Source organism: Raphanus sativus, unplaced genomic scaffold (assembly GCF_000801105.2).
Source record: "Raphanus sativus cultivar WK10039 unplaced genomic scaffold, ASM80110v3 Scaffold0208, whole genome shotgun sequence".
Taxonomy (NCBI): Eukaryota; Viridiplantae; Streptophyta; class Magnoliopsida; order Brassicales; family Brassicaceae; genus Raphanus; species Raphanus sativus.
This window is the reverse complement of record NW_026615528.1, coordinates 22,693-41,737: the sequence shown is the minus strand read 5'-3', so window position 1 is coordinate 41,737 and position 19,045 is coordinate 22,693. Positions and strand designations below refer to the sequence as shown.

Below are 19,045 nucleotides of genomic sequence, written 5' to 3'. Positions count from 1 at the left end.
ATGACAGATGCGAAGAAAGCAAAAATGTGTCCTCATAGACTCGCAATTAGCGCAGTATGGCCTTGCACTGCGTTACGATGTCGAATTGATTGTAAAAAGAATTACCCACCTACTGGTACTGGTCTTTGTTCGGCTGAGGAAGGATTTTGCGACTGCCAGGGTCCTTGTTAGAGTTCTCGCTAAATGTTGTGAATATAATACACAACTCAAATTCTATATTACCTTTTTAAAAATAAATGTCTAAATAATTTTAGTGTCATTAAAATAAAGTATTATATTATTTGTATCAGATCTGTAAATTTATTTATTATAAATAATAATATGAATGTTAAATAAATGCAATTCCTAACCATAAGAATGTACTTTTTAATTAAATAAATGATCTCCAGTGTCATCTTTACTTGGCTCATTCTCTTTTCGTAATTTTGGATTTTCCAAACTTGCATGATGTGCAAGTTAGAAGTTGGATATGTTGAAAAATATTTATACTTACAACAATCTATATTATTAAAGTAGGATCATATCTAATTTTAATCTCTCAAAAAAAATTATTTACACTTTATACCACTGATTTTTCAAAACAATCGATACATTCATTAAGGGTACTTAAGTAAATTAACTATCTAACTATTTAGTTCTAATGTTTTTCATTTTGAATTAGTTTGGGCTCATTAAACTATGCTATAAGCCAACGTTTCCTAACCATATTTGTATATGTTAATATTTTTAACGGGTCTTCCATCATATTATCATAATTATATTTTTGGTCCAAATCAAACAACCAAAGTAACACCAATGTCTTGGATAATGAGGAATCAGATTGCACTTGACGCAGCAAGAGACTTGGAATACATTCATGAGCATACAAAAACTCATTATGTTCATAGAGATATCAAAACAAAGCAATATTCTGCTCGATGAGATGTTCATGGCTAAGGAATGAATCCATTATTTGTTATGATCCTTATGCATGACAATTGAGCTGATCATCTTATATTTGTACCTGTCTTAGATATCAGATTTGGACTTGCAAAACTAGTTGATAAAACTGGAGAGAATGAAATTTCTGTTACTAAAGTTGTTGGTACATATGGTTATCTTGCACCAAAGTAAGCATTTGAAAACCTGAAGCTACAAGAACAATTCAGTGATGTATTATCTGGACTTACCTGTCTTCTCATCTACAGATATCTAAGTGATGGCCGTGCCACCTCGAAAAGCGATGTTTACGCCTTTGGTGTTGGTCTTTTTTATATTATTTCCGGAAAAGAAGCTGTTATTAGAACAGAGGCAGTGGGAACTAAGACTTCCATTGGCATCTATTGTAAGTTCTTGGAGTGTACACATTACACTTCTTTGATGCAGCATTTATACCTAATGCATTATTTTTGTTGTTGTTGTAGATGTTAGCGGCTCTTAAGAACTCACCAAACTCTATGAACATGTTTAGTTTGAAGGAGATTGTCGATCCCAACATGATGGATTTGTACCTGCATGACTGTTTGTTCAAGGTGATACTAATAATTGAAATGCTTAGTAGTTTTAAAAAAACATAGTAACCATATGATTTTTTTACATTAGGCATGCTTTTTGGTGTGCACAGATTGCAATGTTGGCAAAGCAATGTGTGGATGATGATCCTATTCTAAGACCAAACATGAAGCAAGTGGTTATATCGCTTTCACAGATACTCTTGTGTTCCATTAGATGGGAAGCAACCCTTGCTTGAAAAAGCCAAGTCTTTAGTGGTCTTGTCCAAGGAAGATAAAAATAACGATGAAACCTTGAGAGTTAAGACCATTTAGTATTCACCATTAGCTTGTCTAGAGGAATGATCATCAATCACATTCAAGCTTAGTAGTTAGTTACAGAGACAAATCTATTTCATCTTGGTTTACATGTCTCAATATTATTATTCTTCTTTTGGAGAATAAGGGAAGAGATGTATGCGTTTATATGCTTGATATGTTGCAATCTAATAAACAAAACACCACTTTCATTGCTCACAATAGATTGATGATTATCCTTACCTGTGTTAGATCTTAGATGCAGAAGATAAAACCATGGCTGCAATCTAAAGGACTTGCCTGGTGTTGGCCCATGCATTATTATCAGCCATGCTGATGTTTATGACGTTTTGAGCAAATTCTTTAGATTCTTCTTTACACAATGTCAATTGATCAATCATCTTATCCAGCATGGGTTCGTTCATTTTCGTTAAGTCTCAATATGAATATAGTATCAGTAGCTAGTATAAAACTGTTCTTTTCAGTTCAACCAAAAAATCTTATTCAAACCAACGTACTCAATGATAAGTATCTCTTTGTTGGATGTGATCAAGTCTTATTTTTTTGAACTCTGGATAATTATGATTTACAAACTATGAGAATGTTAGTGACGATTTTACAGCCGACAATTCTACCCTTCACTGATTGCATCACCTCACCTGAACCACCCTATCAGATCCATGCATGACGGTACTCCTTGCGCCATGCTGCAGAATCTCTTGTAAGTCTTCTATCCCTTAATACGCATAACTCTGTCTTCACTGGGATTCGAAACTCAGACCTCCTGGTGTAGAAACATTAATGAACCTTTAGTCAAATCACTGGACCAAGAGTGATCAAGTCTTCATCTTGTCATATAGGTTTAGAAGAGTTCTATATTATATAGTTAACTAATTAATTTATGTATAAACTTAACTACTCTTATCACTGTGGGAACTGAAATTCGCACTGTCGATTTTTACTAAGTAAAATATGGAGGAAGATCAAGATAACCCGACTTTCTCTGAAGGTCCGGATTCTCTGCTTAACCACAAGAAATCGAAAAAGAAAGACAGATGACAAATGGTAAATTAAAAGTCGCTCGAAGGCGTTTTATTAATTGAATGATACGAATACAAAGTTTCTCCTAAAAAAAGAAGATATATGCTGCGACAGAAAATATAGAGCTGCAGGTAGCAAAACGTCCTAAGCCTTGCCTTGCTAGTCTAACCACCTAAGCCCTAAGTTCTCTAAGCTAACATGAATTCTCTAAGTCTCTAAATCTCGGATTTGCTCTGATGCCTCTGCTCCTTGCCCCCAAGCTTCTTTATATACTTCTCCTAAGACGGTCTATTCTCCCTTTGGGCAAAATCTGTCGCGAATCGGGCTTTTCCACTTTCGTCGGTCTTTCGTGCTTATCGGGAAACTTGACATTTATCTTCGGGAAACTTGACATTTATCTTGTTATGTGAAGATAAATACAGACCGTCGTACTTATCTCGACTTTAGTTTAAAAATAGTAAATGGGTCGTGCGGTCATGTTTGGATCCTTTCGGGCCGTTCTTTAGACCTTCAACGTTTTTACGATTTTTCCGAGAAAGTACTCTTGTCGCGATATCGATCTTCCAAAAGATCCCCAATTCCTTGTATAGTTGAGATGATTGGTGTTTAAGATAACCGTCACCGTCTTGTACGATGAACTGAAATATATCCGTCAATCGAACCTTTCGTGGTTTTCCGAAACTTCTCCGACGATTCCAATCGAAACGAAACAGGAGTTTTAGATTCACGATTTTAAGGATTTGTATTGCGAGGCTTCAAGCAAGGATGCAAAGAATGAAAAATGGGCCGTAGTCGTCGAACGACCCACAGCCCGGTGCCCAAGATTGTGGTATGGGCGCCCGGCGCCCAGGACGCGAGTCTGGGCGCCCGGCGAGCAGAAACAGGACGTCCGTTTTGCACTCCCGGCGCCTAGAACGTAAGTCTGGGCGCCCGGCACCCAGGACATGAGTCTGGGCGCCCAGCGAGTAGAAACAGGACGTCTGTTCGAAGCGTCTGGCGTCCAGAACGTAAGTCTGGGCGCCCGGCGAGAAGAAACAGGATGTCCGTCTAGACACCCGGCGCCGAGGACGCAAGTCTGGGCTCCCGGCGACAAGAAACGGTACGCCCGTTATGCGCGCCCGGCACCCAGAATGTAAGTTTGAGCAGAAACGGGACGTCTGCCTGCACGCCCGACGCCCAGGATGTGAGTCTGGGCGCCCGTCGCCTAGGACGCGGGTCTGGGCTCGAATCGGGACTTCCGTCTGAGCGCCCGGCGCTTAGAGCTATGTTGTGGCCATGCTTGTTTTTATTTCCGTTTTTTCTTTTAGTGATTGTTTTGCGGAAAGTCTGTAGATAAGAAATAATTTTAGCCGTTGATTTCGAGATAACTGTTTTTTATCCCAACAGTTAGCCCGTTAGACTCGGAGCCAATTTTGCGGGCGGAAGATATGAGTTGAAAATCAAAATTTTTGGCTAAGAATATTTTATTGTGGAAATCCATGTCATCCTCAATTTCCTATAAGTAGAAGCTCATCACTTCTCATTCTTTACACAATTCTCTCTTTCAACCTCTTCCCCATTTGATTTCTTAAGCAAAAATGTCTTCTTCCCAACCTGAAAAGAAGCATTCCGACGTCGAGATGGGCGAAGCCAGCTAAGCCTCGCCGGCTTCGACTGTTCCTGACGCTACGTAGTCGTTCGTTGACGGGTTCCTTTCTTTCAAGAACAAGCTGTCGTGACGCAACGCCGAGAAGCGGGTCCGAGCCGAAGCATTTAGCGTTCCTTCTTTGCCGGTGCCTTTGTCCCAATCACTCGGATCCGAAGTTCCATGCAACGCTCCCCTTCCTGTGGAAAGAGCCGTTGTTCCTGAGCAGACACTTGACGTTCAAGCTCGTCTCTCAGGCTCCTTTACCGCTCCGATTGTGATCTCCGGTCAGGAAGATGCGGTGGAATCCAAGATTTGCTCATGGTTTATCCATAATATCTTTCTTTCGTTTCTTTTGCGATGATCATTACCCTCTCTTTCGCGGACAGTTCGTGTCGTTGATCGATGGGATGCTCGGAGACTGCGGGTCGGAAGTCGCATGCCTATCGAAGGAGTTGGAGTTATCGCAGGAGGCTTTGAAGCGTACTGAGGCTATGTTACAAACCATCGAGAATGCCCATGCCGCCCAGACGTCTCAGCTCGAAGTCCAAATCGGCGATCTCGAACGCGACCTTGAGAAGACCGCGAGTTCGTTGCTCAAGATGAAGAAAGAAAACAAACACAAGTCCTCGGAAGTCCGTCGTCTCTAACAGAAGATTTAGAGTCTCGAGGGGATGGGAGCTCGCAGGTTGACTGGGACCGTTGATTCCCGTGATGACTTCTTTGCTCGTTTGACGAAGATGGCCACTCTGCTCGAGTCCCTGACAGCTGTCCGTAAGAGGGACTTGGCTCTGGCGGGAATCAACGGGGAATAACATGAATTGGAGGAAGCCAGGCTGCTGTCTTGTAAGGAAGAGTGTGTGGCTTCTGGAGAGGACTTTGACTCGATTCTCGCTGGTTTGAAGTCCGTGTGCACCCTTGTTCTGGATTCAGAGGGTTCGGAGGATCAGGGCCATGCAGTCGAGGATCGTGAAACTGGCGCGGATGAGGTTGGCTGCGGTGATGCGACGAAGGGAGGTGATGGCGAGACTGCTCCTACTTCGGGTGAGTTTGAGGATGAAGGTGATGCTCTGGAGAGCGTCTAGGTTTATCAATCCCTTCATGGATTTTTATTGTATTTTGGCCGTTACGAGGCCTTGATGTATGTTTTTGGGACTGGCCGTTGGTGGCTTTGAATTCCGGCCCTCTGAGGCGTTTGTTGAACTTGCGGCTCAATCTATAAAATATTATGCTTTTTATAAGAACTTCTGTTTATCGAAGTTAGATAGACAGGGTGTGAGTTGTCGTCTCATTCCTGCCTCTCAGACGATCACCGTATCCACCGATTGTGCAAAGCGAGATTCTTCGCGGTTTACAAATATACGCAAAAATTCGTAAGACGGACAGACTTAAGCGAAGAGACAAATTTTGGGATCTCGCATCGGGTGTTGATGTTATGTCTATGAGATGTTAAGTACCAGTAAGGCTGAGTTTTGGGTAAGACCTAGGTTTACTCTCGGACTAAGGCTTTGCGATGACAAATCGGCTTTCGTTTTGCATGTTTGCGATTTTAATTTGATTCGTACCATTTGAAAATCCGCAAACTGTTATCGACTTATATGATTTGTCTGGGTACGAATCGAGCTACTTCCGTTAGGAAGTGCTAAACCAATATTTTGGATTTCTTGTATAGCGCGCTATGTTATCTTTATCGGATGTAAGATAGCCTACCCTTAGGTGGCTTGTCTGTTTAGGACGTTAGAGTTCGTTTGTTGTGATCAACAACAACGATATGGTGCCGTTTTGTAGGCGTTTGAAATTTTTGTTTGAGAAATATTTATTCGAGCACAAAGCGACGTCTCGCAGTGCTTGTGAATAAATTTTTCTTATGCCATAAAAAAATTATAGGCTCTTTGAAGAAATGCTTAGTTAGACCGCGAAATATCTTCGGGTGATAATTTTTTGGTGGATGCTGGATCCGTTGTTTTGTTTGCAAAGATTCTCGAAAATTTGGGGTCTTTGTAAGGCGTGGGAGAATACGAGTATACACACCCCACTCCCCCCCCCCTCTTTTAATCGGGGCGATAGCTGAACCCGCCGGTTAGCGAGTTGCCTACGTACCATTTTCGGGGATCAAGCCGTCTCGTAGTTCTTTGCTTCCACGTTTATGTTTAGTGGTAGTATTTCTTAAGATGCATAATTGGTGGCGGATATGTGACATTTTTTCGGTCGGGGTTTGTGACTAATAAGTGACACAAATTTGGTAACAACTTCTAACGAATCTGTAACTAATTTTTGTCACAGTTTATAACATATCTGTTACATTTTAATCGTAATTGTGTCATTTTTGTGACTTTAATATTTCGTCACAACTGGTGACAAAACTGCTACTGTAGTAGACAGTCACTATAAGTGTGACGATTTTGATACAAAAAAGTGATTTGTGACCATTTTATTGTGACTTTTCAGAATTTGTCACACATTGTTTACAATGAAAAATTTGTAACGAAAAATCTATATATTGTGACAAAAATTATAGTTGCAATAACATTATTTTCTTGTAGTGTACAAAATAGTAGGCTAGTGGTTTTGATGAAGCTTTCGGTCCAGTACGAATTCGGCTTCGCAACTCCGTGTAATCATCCGGGCTAATATTAAACTGCAAGAATACATGGAGTGTCGTGGACCTCGTAAAATTAGTCAGTTCACCTCGATCGCGGATCCCTGAGTTATAAAAAATATATTATAAGGATAAGTTAAGTGGCTCTTAACACCAATTTTTCCGTGCTATGCTCATTGTGATTTACGCAAAAATAATTCATGTCATCAAATAGTAAGGACTTACTATTTGATGCCACGATATATTCAGATGAGCAACAAGATACCCTTTGGATATAAAGAGATGAAACTATTGATAATTCGTGTTGTATTTGGATTAGATGAAACTTTTTCACTAATAGATGCCCTTATATTAAAAGGTTCATCGGGTGGTTTTTTTCACAATTTCTTAGTCTGCTAGCTAGCTTTTGATTTCGGGGGTTCTATGGAACTCGCTGTCTTTGTTTTCCGGTTGTAATATCACGGAATAGACGAAACTATAATTTTATTTAAAGATGATTTTACATCTTATTTAACGTGTTATTTGTTATTTTGAGTGCATTTAAAGGTTGTGTATATGGTTTAGTACTCGATAACAATAAAAATGCAAGCACGTACGTACAGTATTATTAGTAGTTTTAATCCTTGCAAAATTAACTAAAATTCTCTCTTGCTGTTGCTCTTGTGTTCTCTGCTCCTTTTCTCTTGTGTAATAAGTTGTGTATCACAACATGTAAAAAACTCAAAAAGCTGGTTATAAATCTTAACATTTTGACAAAAAAAAAATTAACTAAAATTTGAAAATATTTTAGAGAAAAGAACCACAATTGTACAGTTTGATATATGTTTACATCAAACGGTTACAGCGATTAAATGATGGTCCACTAAATGGGGGTTGTGTCGTTATGTGAAAGAGACAAAAGAGTGAGAGGTTTGGAAGTTGGAGCTGAATGCAAAAGTGAACATAAAAGGAAAAAGAGAGAAAGACGAGTTAATGTGATAAGCGGTGAGTTTTGGTAAGATAGCGATAAGAAGGTGACAAATGTGAATTCATGGCTCTCTCGTCATTTTCTTCATCAAGATGGATTCTAATCAACTCCATCCAAAATCGTTGGTTTAATTTCATGCGTGTTCCCTTTTGGGATTTATTTTCGAACTATATAGTTGAATTATGTATCCATCTAGGATTTTTTTTTAATTAAGTTTAGTGATCAAGACTAAGAAAAAATAAATTACTTTACTAGATTTTGATCCGCGCTTTTAAAGCGCAGGATTATATTCTTAATTGAATATATATTCGGTAAAATCAATATTTGTATATACTTTAATACAGTATATTTTTATTTTCCAATATGTATATCTATACTATTATTTACGAAGTAAATTTTCGCAACGGAGCTCCCACGTTAAAAGTTAGAGCGGTTAATATCGATATTACCCTTAATGAATAAAGTATATAATTAAGCTAAAAATAAAAACGAAAATTAATTTATTTTATTAATAATTGATTAAACTTAATAATAGTAAGATTTATCCAAAATTTAAAAATATATTAAAATATAAATATAATTCATATAAGTACGTAATGTTATCTGAATTTTTTTTAACTATAAAGGTGGAAACATAAAGTATATAACTAAATATTAATCAAATAATTTTTTTAAATTTTATATAATTGAGAAGAGAATATTAAGTGACTTAAAATATATAATTAAACTAAAAATAAAAACAAAAATTAATTTATTTGATTAATAATTGATTAAAAATAATAATAGTAAGATTTATCCAAAATCTAAAAATATTTTAAACTATAAATATAATTCTTATATGTATGTTGTGTTGTTATCTGAATTTTTTAAATATAAAGTTGAAAACATAAAGTATATAACTAAATATTAAACAGATAAAATTCTTAATTTTATATAATTTAAAAGGGAATATTAAGTGACTTTTAAGATTTATTTCGTATATAATAAAATATATAATTTAACTACAGAATAAAAACGAATTTAAATGATTTTTAACTAAATAAGTGATGAAATTATATTAATAACAAGAATAATTATCTGAAACCTATATATTTTAAAAATAAAAGATAATTTTTATATATATTGTGTTGTTATCTGAAATTATCTTTTAATAATAAATTAAAAATAAATTAAAAAACAGAAAATACATAACTAAAGATTAATCAAGAAAAATTATTAATTTTATATAACTGAAAATAACAATTAGTTTATTCTATTATTTTCAAAATGATTTTTCTTTTCTCACGGTAAAATTTAAAGCGTTTAAAATCTTCATTACCCTTAATATATAATTAGATTAGATTTGTTAATATAGAATTACTCACAAATTAAAAATGAATTTCATTAATTTGATTCTCATCATTATCTAAAAAATTATAAATTATGTGATCCAATTTTTTAATTAATTTTATGTAACTGAAAAGAAAAATTAGTTTATACTACTATTTTCAAAAAGATTTTTCTTCTCTCACGGTAAAGTTAAAGCGTTTAAAATCTTCATTACCCTTAATAAATAATTAGATTAGATTTGTTAATATAGAATTACTCACAAATTAAAAATGAATTTTATTAATTTAATTCTCATCATTATCTAAAAAAATATATTATGTGATCCAAAATATTTTTACATCAAAATATTTTTAAAATAAATATAAATACATGTATATAGTTTTATGTATATATATGTGAATATTTTCAAACTTTTTTACGCAATAAAAAATATCTTATTAAAATAAAAAACTTTATTTTACATAAAATTAATATTTAATTAATTATTAAATATATCAATAGCATGAAAATAATTTATTTTAGTGGTTCTCAAATTGATAATATATTTATTTAGTAATTTGTAAAATTATTAAGCCCACAACTGCGGGCAAAACACCTAGTATATATTATTACCAACATATAGAATATTTATAATTATAGAAATTAATATGAGCACTATGTAAGTTTTTATGTGGATATTTTTTTTTGTTGCAGATAGTTTAAGAAACAAAGCCAGACCCATATATTTTTATATAAACTTTTTCAATAAAAATATGGTTTTTACATTTAAAATTTTAATTTTTTACATGAGATATATATTTTTACCTGTGATCACTAAAAAATCTACTTACAAAAGTCAACGTTGGATCATTACATTATTTAACTTCATATTATTTCTCATATAATTAAATTGTTTACTATTAAAAAAATATTCTAATCTAATATGTTATTCCAATATTTTCAAAATAAGATATCGAAAACATATTCTGAAGTATCTTTTTAATATTTTATTATTATAAATGAGTATAATACCTTTTTGATTTAAAGAAAATAAAACAAATTACTATAAATATTTATATAATCGGACAAAATATTAATGGAATGTAATCTTAACAAAATATTTATGGGATGTAATCTTAACAGAATATTAAAAGATTCATGTTTAAGATATATTAAATTTTCCGAATATATTTATTAATATATATATGGAAACATTTGCAATGACATAAATATAGCAATGGCATACTATTGTAATTAACTTCAAAAACCAAGTGCAAAAACCTATTAGGTATTTTATTTTGAAAGTATAGATTAACTAAGTATCATATGAAATGTATTAAGAAATTTTAATCTTAAAGGTATGCATGAATATGTGAAAACTATTAGATTCAGGTTAATTATGGGCTTTCAACTTAAAACCAATTGGCAATTAGTGGATTGACCATAACCCTTTATATATTACTTAATGTCCCTTAGAATTCCCGATGTGGGATGTAATATATCCCTAATACCCCTCCTCGAGATGATGGCTCTTATCGGCCAGAAATCTCAGAACTTTAAGACAGTTATACTCGGTCGAACGAGTTAATTACGACCTATAAATCCGGTTGAGAAGGGTTAACTACGACCTATAAACCCGGTCGGATAGGGTTAATATTAATTAGGGGTTCAGGGTATTTTAGGATCTGGGCTCTGATACCATATTAGATTCATGTTAATTATGAGCTTTCAACTTAAAACCAATTGGCAATTAGTAGATTGACCCTAACCCTTTATATATTACTTAATGTCCCTTAAAATTTCCGATGTGAGATGTAATATCCCTAATAAAAACCTTATACAAGAATATCCAGTTGACATCATCTCGAGGCTACAACAAATGAACTCTTGGAGTCTTGATTACGAAGTGCCTGTAAGGAACTCTATTGCTCTGAAGATAGGAGATAGTGTCATCACTGGTTCGCAACACCAATCTTATGTAGCTCGTGCTGGTCCCCGATGGCTCCAACAAGCGATTGCAGCAGAAGCTTAGGTTTCTACTTTGCGTCTTTCATCGTCGCGTTGGGCATTATCATTCAAACCCTCCTATTCGAGTGGTGTTCTTTCTTGTTTATTTCTTCCTGCTTCTTTTTCTCTACTGGGTTTTTTCTGAAGCAGGCTGTTTTGTCTTCTATATTTCTTTCTTTTGGTTGAGGAACCATCATAACTTCGTCTCCTTGCCCGTTTAGGATTAATGAAATTCTAAGTGTTAAAAAAAAAATATGTGAAAACCTTATACAAGAATATCCAGTTTAATTATTTTCATATTTAGGGTCACTTAATGGGTTGGAAACTGGAAACTTATGTATAATATCATAATTACGTAAAGTTTCTTTGATATAACTAGAAAATTCCAGATTTTGCGATCCATAATCTCTGTGAACAACATCACGAAAATTAGAATTAAAATTCTCTTAATCAAAAATAAAATGTAAATATTACTTAAATTAATATGTAGCAAGGCTCCTCTCCTGAATCCTGATCTCTGATTGACATAGGACTATAGGAGTATGGTAATGCTAATACAGTGATAAATAGTAGTGGACTAGAACGTTTGCTAGAATTAGAAATGTAATTTTTATGTGTTTACGCCGACATTCATAAGTAGTATATATATTACTAATTAATAAAGAAGATATAAAATGAGTTGGAAACTTATAGTAGGAACAAAAACGAGAAGGACCACTACAAGAAAACAATTGATTTGCAAGGAAAATTTGCAAGGGAAATTTTCCCTTGTAAATTTGCAAGGAATTTGCAAGAGAACTGCAAGGAAAAATATAATCCTCGCAAATTCCTTGGAAATTTGCGAGGAAAAAAATCACTCGCAAATTTGCAAGGAATTTGCGAGGGAAAATAGAGTTTTCTTGCAAATCAAACGGAAATTTGCGAGTGAAAAAATTCACTCGCAAATTTGCAAGGAATCTGCGAGGGATTTGCAAAAACTTTAAGTGTTATTTATGTTTCGTCACAATTCCCTTGCAAAATTTGCAAGGGATTTATATTCGTTGCAAATTTACAACAGAATTGCGAGGATTTTGTATTCCTTGCAAATTTTTTTTTCAAAATCATGAAAATAATGACTTTGGTGTCATATAACACGTTTACTTAAAATATTTAGTATTTAACATGTATGTCGATGAATATTTTTTAAAGTTACATTAATTAACGTTTATAAACTAAATTCCCGACACTTGATTTAGAATTATGAATATTAAACATCAAAACTATATAACTTATACATTCAATATACATCAATTAAATTACGAGAATTTTTTTAAAATATATTTTTACATTAAATAACTTTTCTGAAACTAAATATAAAGATAAATATTATTCCACCGAAAACATATCAAAAGCACAAATGAAACCCTAAAACACATTGAATTATGAATTTGCAAGGGAATTGCAAGGGATCTCTCGCAATTCCCTTGCAAATTTGCGATAGTTTTTGATATCCTTGCAAATTTGCAAGAGAATTGCGAGGAATCTCTTGCAATTTCCTTGCAAAACCAATTTTCACCACTTAAACGGTTTGAGATTTTGTTAAAGACTTTGGTGTCATATAACAAATTTAATTAAAGTATTTAGTGTTTAACATATACATCTATAAATATTTTTGAAAATACACCAATTAACGGTTACAAACTCAATTTCCGACATTTGATTTAGAATTATGATAACTAAACATCATAACTATATAACTTATACATTCAATATAAATCAATTAAATTACGAGAATTTTTTAAAAATATATTTTTACATTAAATAACTTTTCTAAAACTAAATATAAAGAAAAATATTACTCCACCGAAAACGTATTAAAAACACAAATGAAACCCTAAAACACAAAGAACTATAAATTTGCAAGGGAATTGCAAGGGATCTCTCGCAATTCCCTTGCAAATTTGCGAGAGTTTTTTATTTCCTTGCAAATTTGCGAGGGAATTGCGAGGAATCGCTTGCAATTTCCTTGCAAAAACATGTTTTCTCTACTTTAAAGTTTTAGGGTTTTGTTAAAGACTTTGGTGTAATATAACAGATTTAGTTAAAATATATTCTTATGTTAAATAATTTTTCTGAAATTAAATATAAATATACATATTATTCCACCGAAAATGTATCAAAACAACAAGTGAAACCCTATAACCCAAAAACATATACAAAACTTAGCAAAACTCTAAAAAACCCTAAAACACTCTAACTAAAATTTTGCAAGGAAATTGCAATAAATCCCTAGCAATTCACTTGCAAATTTGCAAGGGATTAAATTCGGTCGCAATTTGCGAGAGAATTGCGAGGGCTCCGTTGCAATTCCCTTGCAAAATTCATTTTCCCCAGAATTAAAAAAAAGAGAAAAAAGAGTTTCCAGATCTAGGGTTATTATATAACGACATAAACCTTGTGTCTAGGGTTTGCTTGAGCCGTCAAAAAAAAAAGAAACAAGAGATTTTTTTATCCACCATCTCCCTTCTCTCTCGCTCTCTTTCTCGCTGACCTTGTGTCTTCTAGCCATCACCGCCTGTCTCTCCCACTCTAATCTCGCCGCCGATGTCCCTATCTCACTTTCTCGTCTCTCTCTCCTCGCCGAATCCACTTCTCTCAAGCTCTCCTCGCCGCCAGCTCTCCTCTCTCTCTCACACACCGCCAGATATACTTTATCTCACGCCACACCACCATGGTCTAGCTCTCTCTCTCTCTCTGTCCACTCGTCTCTGTCTCTGTCTCTGTTTTGAACTGATTTTTTTTGTTTTCAGGCTGGAGGAAGCAAGGCAATATAGGACGGAACCCACCATGGTTCGTCCTCTGTCTCTTTCTCTATCTCTTTGTCTCTCCCTCTGTTTATATCTGATTTTTTTTTTTTGGTAAAGAGAGGTGAAGTATTGAGAAGAAGCTTGATGTGTAAGGAGACAAGGCCAGCCGTGGTCACTGTGGTGGTGGTGGTCGCTCTGGTGGTGGTACGGCGGAGGAGGCAAGGAGGAGGAAGGAGTCGGCTGCTTTATTTTTTAGGGTTAATTTTTTTTTTTTTGGAATTAGGTTTAGTTAAATATAGTTAGATTACACTTCATTAGGTTTTGTTAAACCGGTTCAATTAACTAAACCAGTTTGTTATAAGTTTTTTAGGTTTTTAATATATTCATGTATTTAAATATGTATCTGTATGTATATATACATACCAGTTTCGTTATATATATTTATTTATATTTTTATTTTTTATTTTTTTTAATATCCTTAAAAAAATTTGCAAGGGAAATTGTTTTTGCAAATCTATTGCAAATTTGCGATTAAATTTTGTTTCTCTCGCAAATTTGCGACGCAAATTATTCCGTTGCGAATTTGCAACGAAAATTATTCCGTTGCGAATTTGCAAGGGAAATAATTCCGTTGCAAATTTGCAAGAGAATTGCGAGCGTTTTTGATTTGCAAGCAAGGATTTGCGAGATTTGCAACGGAATTGCGATGCTTTTTTCCCTTGCAACAGACATGTTTTGTTGTAGTGGACATATTATTATTGATTTTCTGTTTATTGATTAGCAAGCTGGTTTGTGTTCGCAAAGACTCAAACAGCTAAAGAACTAAAACAGCTTAGAGTGAGATTCTTGGTCTACAAACAGCAAATTTAGACTGGAAACAGCTTACTTCAGTTGTGGATCTTTGTCCTATTATTCAGTTGCATCATATGTTATAAGTAGATTTATTAACTTAACCATTCAACCCAAAGTTGGAGATAGTTGATCACAATGCGTCTTAAACCCTCCCAAAGTACTCGGTTAAATTATTAACTATAAGAAGAAAGCATGTCGAGAAGTACAAAGTAGTTTCAAGAGAGTCATTACCAAAAAAGAAAAGAAGCAATGATGATCTCTCTTGTGCTTAAACCGTATATCGGAGAATAATTAGGGTTTCTTACCAAGAGAGTTCTTGTTGTTATGCATCCAGATTTTAAGCACTTGTCTCCTAACACCAGTCTCCGCACAGAACTGCTCAACCGCCACGTCATCGTGCTTCTGCATCCGCCACCCTAACCTCTCCGCTAATGCAAACATCTTCTCCTTCTGCTCCGCCGTGAATTTCGTTCTAAACCTCTTAGCCTTGGTTCCACCGCTGCTGTTCGGGTTAGACGTATCCTCCTCGTCCGCCGAGGCAGCCAGTTGCCTGTATCCTGGCGGCGGCAGCTGAGGCGGGCGGTTGTAGTACGTCGGAACTACGTGGGCCCTGCCGCTGATCATTTCGGTTTCCTTACGGTGGAAGTTGCGGTGGCAGCCACAAGCGGCACACTTAAGAGCGTCGAGCGAACCATCTTCACCGGTAGGCATGAACTCGCAGCAGCCGTCCACGGCGTGGCCAGCGATATTAACGGCATGATTCTTCAGGCACTCTCTATACCTTGTCTTCTCTCCAACGCTTGTTCTTCTTCTTCCTCCTCCGACACCGCCGCTGGACGTGGCTCCCTCACCGCTTAGAGAGTCGTAACCCCCAGAGGGATGAACACCCGACATCTCCATTTCTTCTTCTTGCTCCTCAAAATTCATTTCTCTTTATCTCTCTTTTTTATTTATTAGTTCTTGAACATCACAAGAATTTACATCCGTACAGTTGAACTGTAACTTAAAAACTATTCGAGAGACCAATAATTCAAGTGGGTTAAGAGTACAAATAATGAAAAACAGTCATATATTTATATATTCAATTTAAACTGAATGGAAAGATGAACAGTGAAGATAAGAGAGATGGTGACAGTTTGTGGTCAACAATAATTTAAGTTTTTTTTAGCATACTAGGTGTTTTCCTGCACCATGTGCAGTAAAAGAATTTTAAAATATTTTAATAGATAAATATAAATTATATTTAATTTTTTTATTAATATTATAAATTTTCTTTTTTTCTTATCAATATTTTAATATAAATTTAATTTAACTGAACATTAAAACTAAGATAAAAAAACAATTTTGTTTATTTTGAATTATATTTAAGAACGTGCATGTATATATTTAAAATTATAATCTTATGTAGATTTGTCTATATATTTATTTTAATTAAATATATTAAATAAATATGTGATATTGCATAATTGTCAAAAATTAAAATTAAACAATATTTATAAAATCTGTAGATATATATAAGAAACTAATGATTTTACGATTTAATTTGATTTTATGATTTAATTTTTATAATTTTATAAAAATATGTATATATTTTTGAAATAATTTTAATTTAAATGATATTTCGAAATTTAAAATACCATAATTGAATATATTTATTTTAATGATGATTTATGAGTTATTATCATATTCTTAAAAAGTCCAAAAATATAAATCGATAATAAATGTAATATATGAGTTATTACCTTATTTTAAAAAGTTTACCAAAAATATAAATTAACATTAAATATAATTGTCCATGTCGTATTAATCTATAAGACATGTCAACAATTTTAGTACTCATGTCACAATTATTAATGTAGGTGTTTTCGTACACCATGTGTAGTGATGAATTTTTTAAAAGTTATATTTTATATTTTAAAATTTAATTAATTAATATTATATATTTTATTATTTTGGCCAATAATTAATATAAATATCACTAATTAAGCATAAACTTAAGAGAAAATATTTTTTATTTTAAATTTTATTTAAGAATATATATGTATATATATAAAGTTAAAATCTTAGATAAAAATTTATTTATTTCATTTGGTTAAATGTATTAAATCAACTTGTACAAAATTACTAAAAATCATATAAAATTGTATAGTTATCAAAAATTAAAACTAAATAATATTTATATAATTTATAGATATCTAAAAGAAACTAATGATATTACGATTTTTTTTTTAATTCAGAAAATTTAGAAAAATTTAGGTAATAAATTTTTTATAATTATAGAAGTAAAATAATATAATATTTCAAAATTCAAAATGTCAGATTTGAATATATTTATTTTAGTGATGATTTATGAGTTATTACTATATTCTACAAAGTTTACCAAAAATATAAATCAATATTAAATGTAATATATGAGTTATTGCCATATTTTAAAAAGATTTCCAAAAATATATATCATTATTAAATGTATTTGTCCATGTCATATTTAACCATATGACATGTCATCAATCTTAATAACCACGTCATAATTTTTTTTGTGAAAACGATTGTAGAGAAGACACGTGGCAAAATCACTTCTCAAATATAGTCTAGGGGATTTCTCATATTCAGTTTCGTCAAAAAAAATTATCAGAGTGTTTCCAGGTTTTAATTAAAAGTATAGCTTATACTATAAATAAATAAAAATAAAATTTCGTCCCATTGATGTAAGATAAATTAATTAGTAATTCGAATGACGCTTAGGGTTTTGTTAAAGGCAGTGCGTGTGACTCCAAAAAGTAACTTTGGTGAAAGCAAAAGTGCCTTAAGTAATTTTTATTTTGGTTTACTTGTGTTCATTATCAGTTTCATTTTCCTCAAGTGCATCAACGAATTGATGTACAATTGAAAATATATAATCCGTCTTTTTCTCAACCTAATTTAAAAACCATTTCAAATTTGTTTGATGAGATTGCCATAGATCTAGCTAGTTTAAGTACCTACAGCATAACATCTAACCATTCTAATAATTCTTGTGACTTGAAATGTGACTAGTTTTTTGGAATTTTCCTTAATTTGCTAATACGTTGCAGTGTTATATGTAGGAATATTACAGTGAGCCAAACATCTGTGGACCAACCGATCTAGTCTTGTTTTGGACATGTTCGGTCATGCTAGATAGGAGTTGTTTAAACCCATCAATTCCAAATTTCCAATGTGTTTTAAACAAGTAGCTGTACGTAGGATTGCCATGCAACCGGACTGGTCTTATCTAGAAGCAGTGTGTATAAGATCTGTTGTGCATATTGCATTGCAAATTGCAAAAGAGGTAAGAACAGGATGTTCATTATAGTTACTCAATGAAGAAGTGACTCTCTCACACGAGGCAATCCTGTTCACACTAGTTGGCTAATATATATGAAGGTTTTTGCGTAAAAAGCAAATGAGAAAGATTGTTCCGCCATGTGATGTTAGAGATGATGGACTTTTGTTTTGAAGAAGTCATGTTGCAACGAATTCGTTTAAGATCCAAAGTATCATTTTTTCCTAAAAATATAATTCAATACTAACATGTATTATGTAAAGTTGTAAACTATATTTATATATAACTTCTCATATATTTTAACTCTAAACCCTCTTTTCTCTATATATATTTTCAGTTGTATATGTATATAACTTGTTGGGATTGCTTATAATAGTGGGAGTTTGAAACACTAATAAATTAGGATGGTGATATGAGTAATGATGAATAGGTTAATTTGGAAACAACTATCAATGGTTAAGATTCAAGAATAGGTGCAATTGAAACTCAACCTCAGATTCCAATTAATTTAAAAAGCAATAACTACAATTCTCACAAAATTACAGTGACTCATGATTTGTGAAGAAGGAAAAAAGACAAGAAGACGATCAAGTTGATAAAGAAGGAAGGATCTGATTGTGGAAAAAGACAAATTACAAAGGCTGTTTTGACAATGGAATGGTTCCACAAAAGATGTGCGCGTAGACAGGATAAACGTGATGATGAGTTTTGCAGAAACATCACGTGATCTTTGTGTGGTTGTGTCTCTCCTCCTTTCTCTTCCTATTCGTCAA

At 33.4% G+C, this 19,045-nt stretch overlaps 2 protein-coding genes and 1 long non-coding RNA gene across 3 annotated transcripts; 2 read left to right on the top strand and 1 right to left on the bottom strand.

Annotated features, from left to right (window-relative positions):
• Positions 1–1,729, top strand: LOC130501470 (lysM domain receptor-like kinase 3). The gene is made up of 5 exons (XM_056996401.1): positions 1–166; positions 1,013–1,109; positions 1,188–1,239; positions 1,404–1,511; positions 1,604–1,729. Exons 1-5 carry the CDS (start codon positions 1–3, stop codon positions 1,727–1,729), a joined length of 549 nt encoding a protein of 182 aa, XP_056852381.1.
• A 9,401-nt stretch (positions 1,730–11,130) lies between these two features.
• LOC108860317 (zinc-finger homeodomain protein 2) lies at positions 11,131–16,015 on the bottom strand. Its single transcript, XM_056996398.1, has 2 exons — positions 15,277–16,015; positions 11,131–11,567 (listed from the first exon to the last, which is right to left on the bottom strand). Exons 1-2 carry the CDS (start codon positions 15,896–15,898, stop codon positions 11,557–11,559), a joined length of 633 nt encoding a protein of 210 aa, XP_056852378.1. The 5' UTR covers positions 15,899–16,015; the 3' UTR covers positions 11,131–11,556.
• On the top strand, positions 13,769–14,553 carry LOC108860727 (uncharacterized). Its single transcript, XR_001950740.2, has 3 exons — positions 13,769–14,046; positions 14,123–14,162; positions 14,237–14,553. It is a non-coding gene; the product is annotated as an uncharacterized LOC108860727 (long non-coding RNA).
• Positions 16,016–19,045: the final 3,030 nt, after the last annotated feature.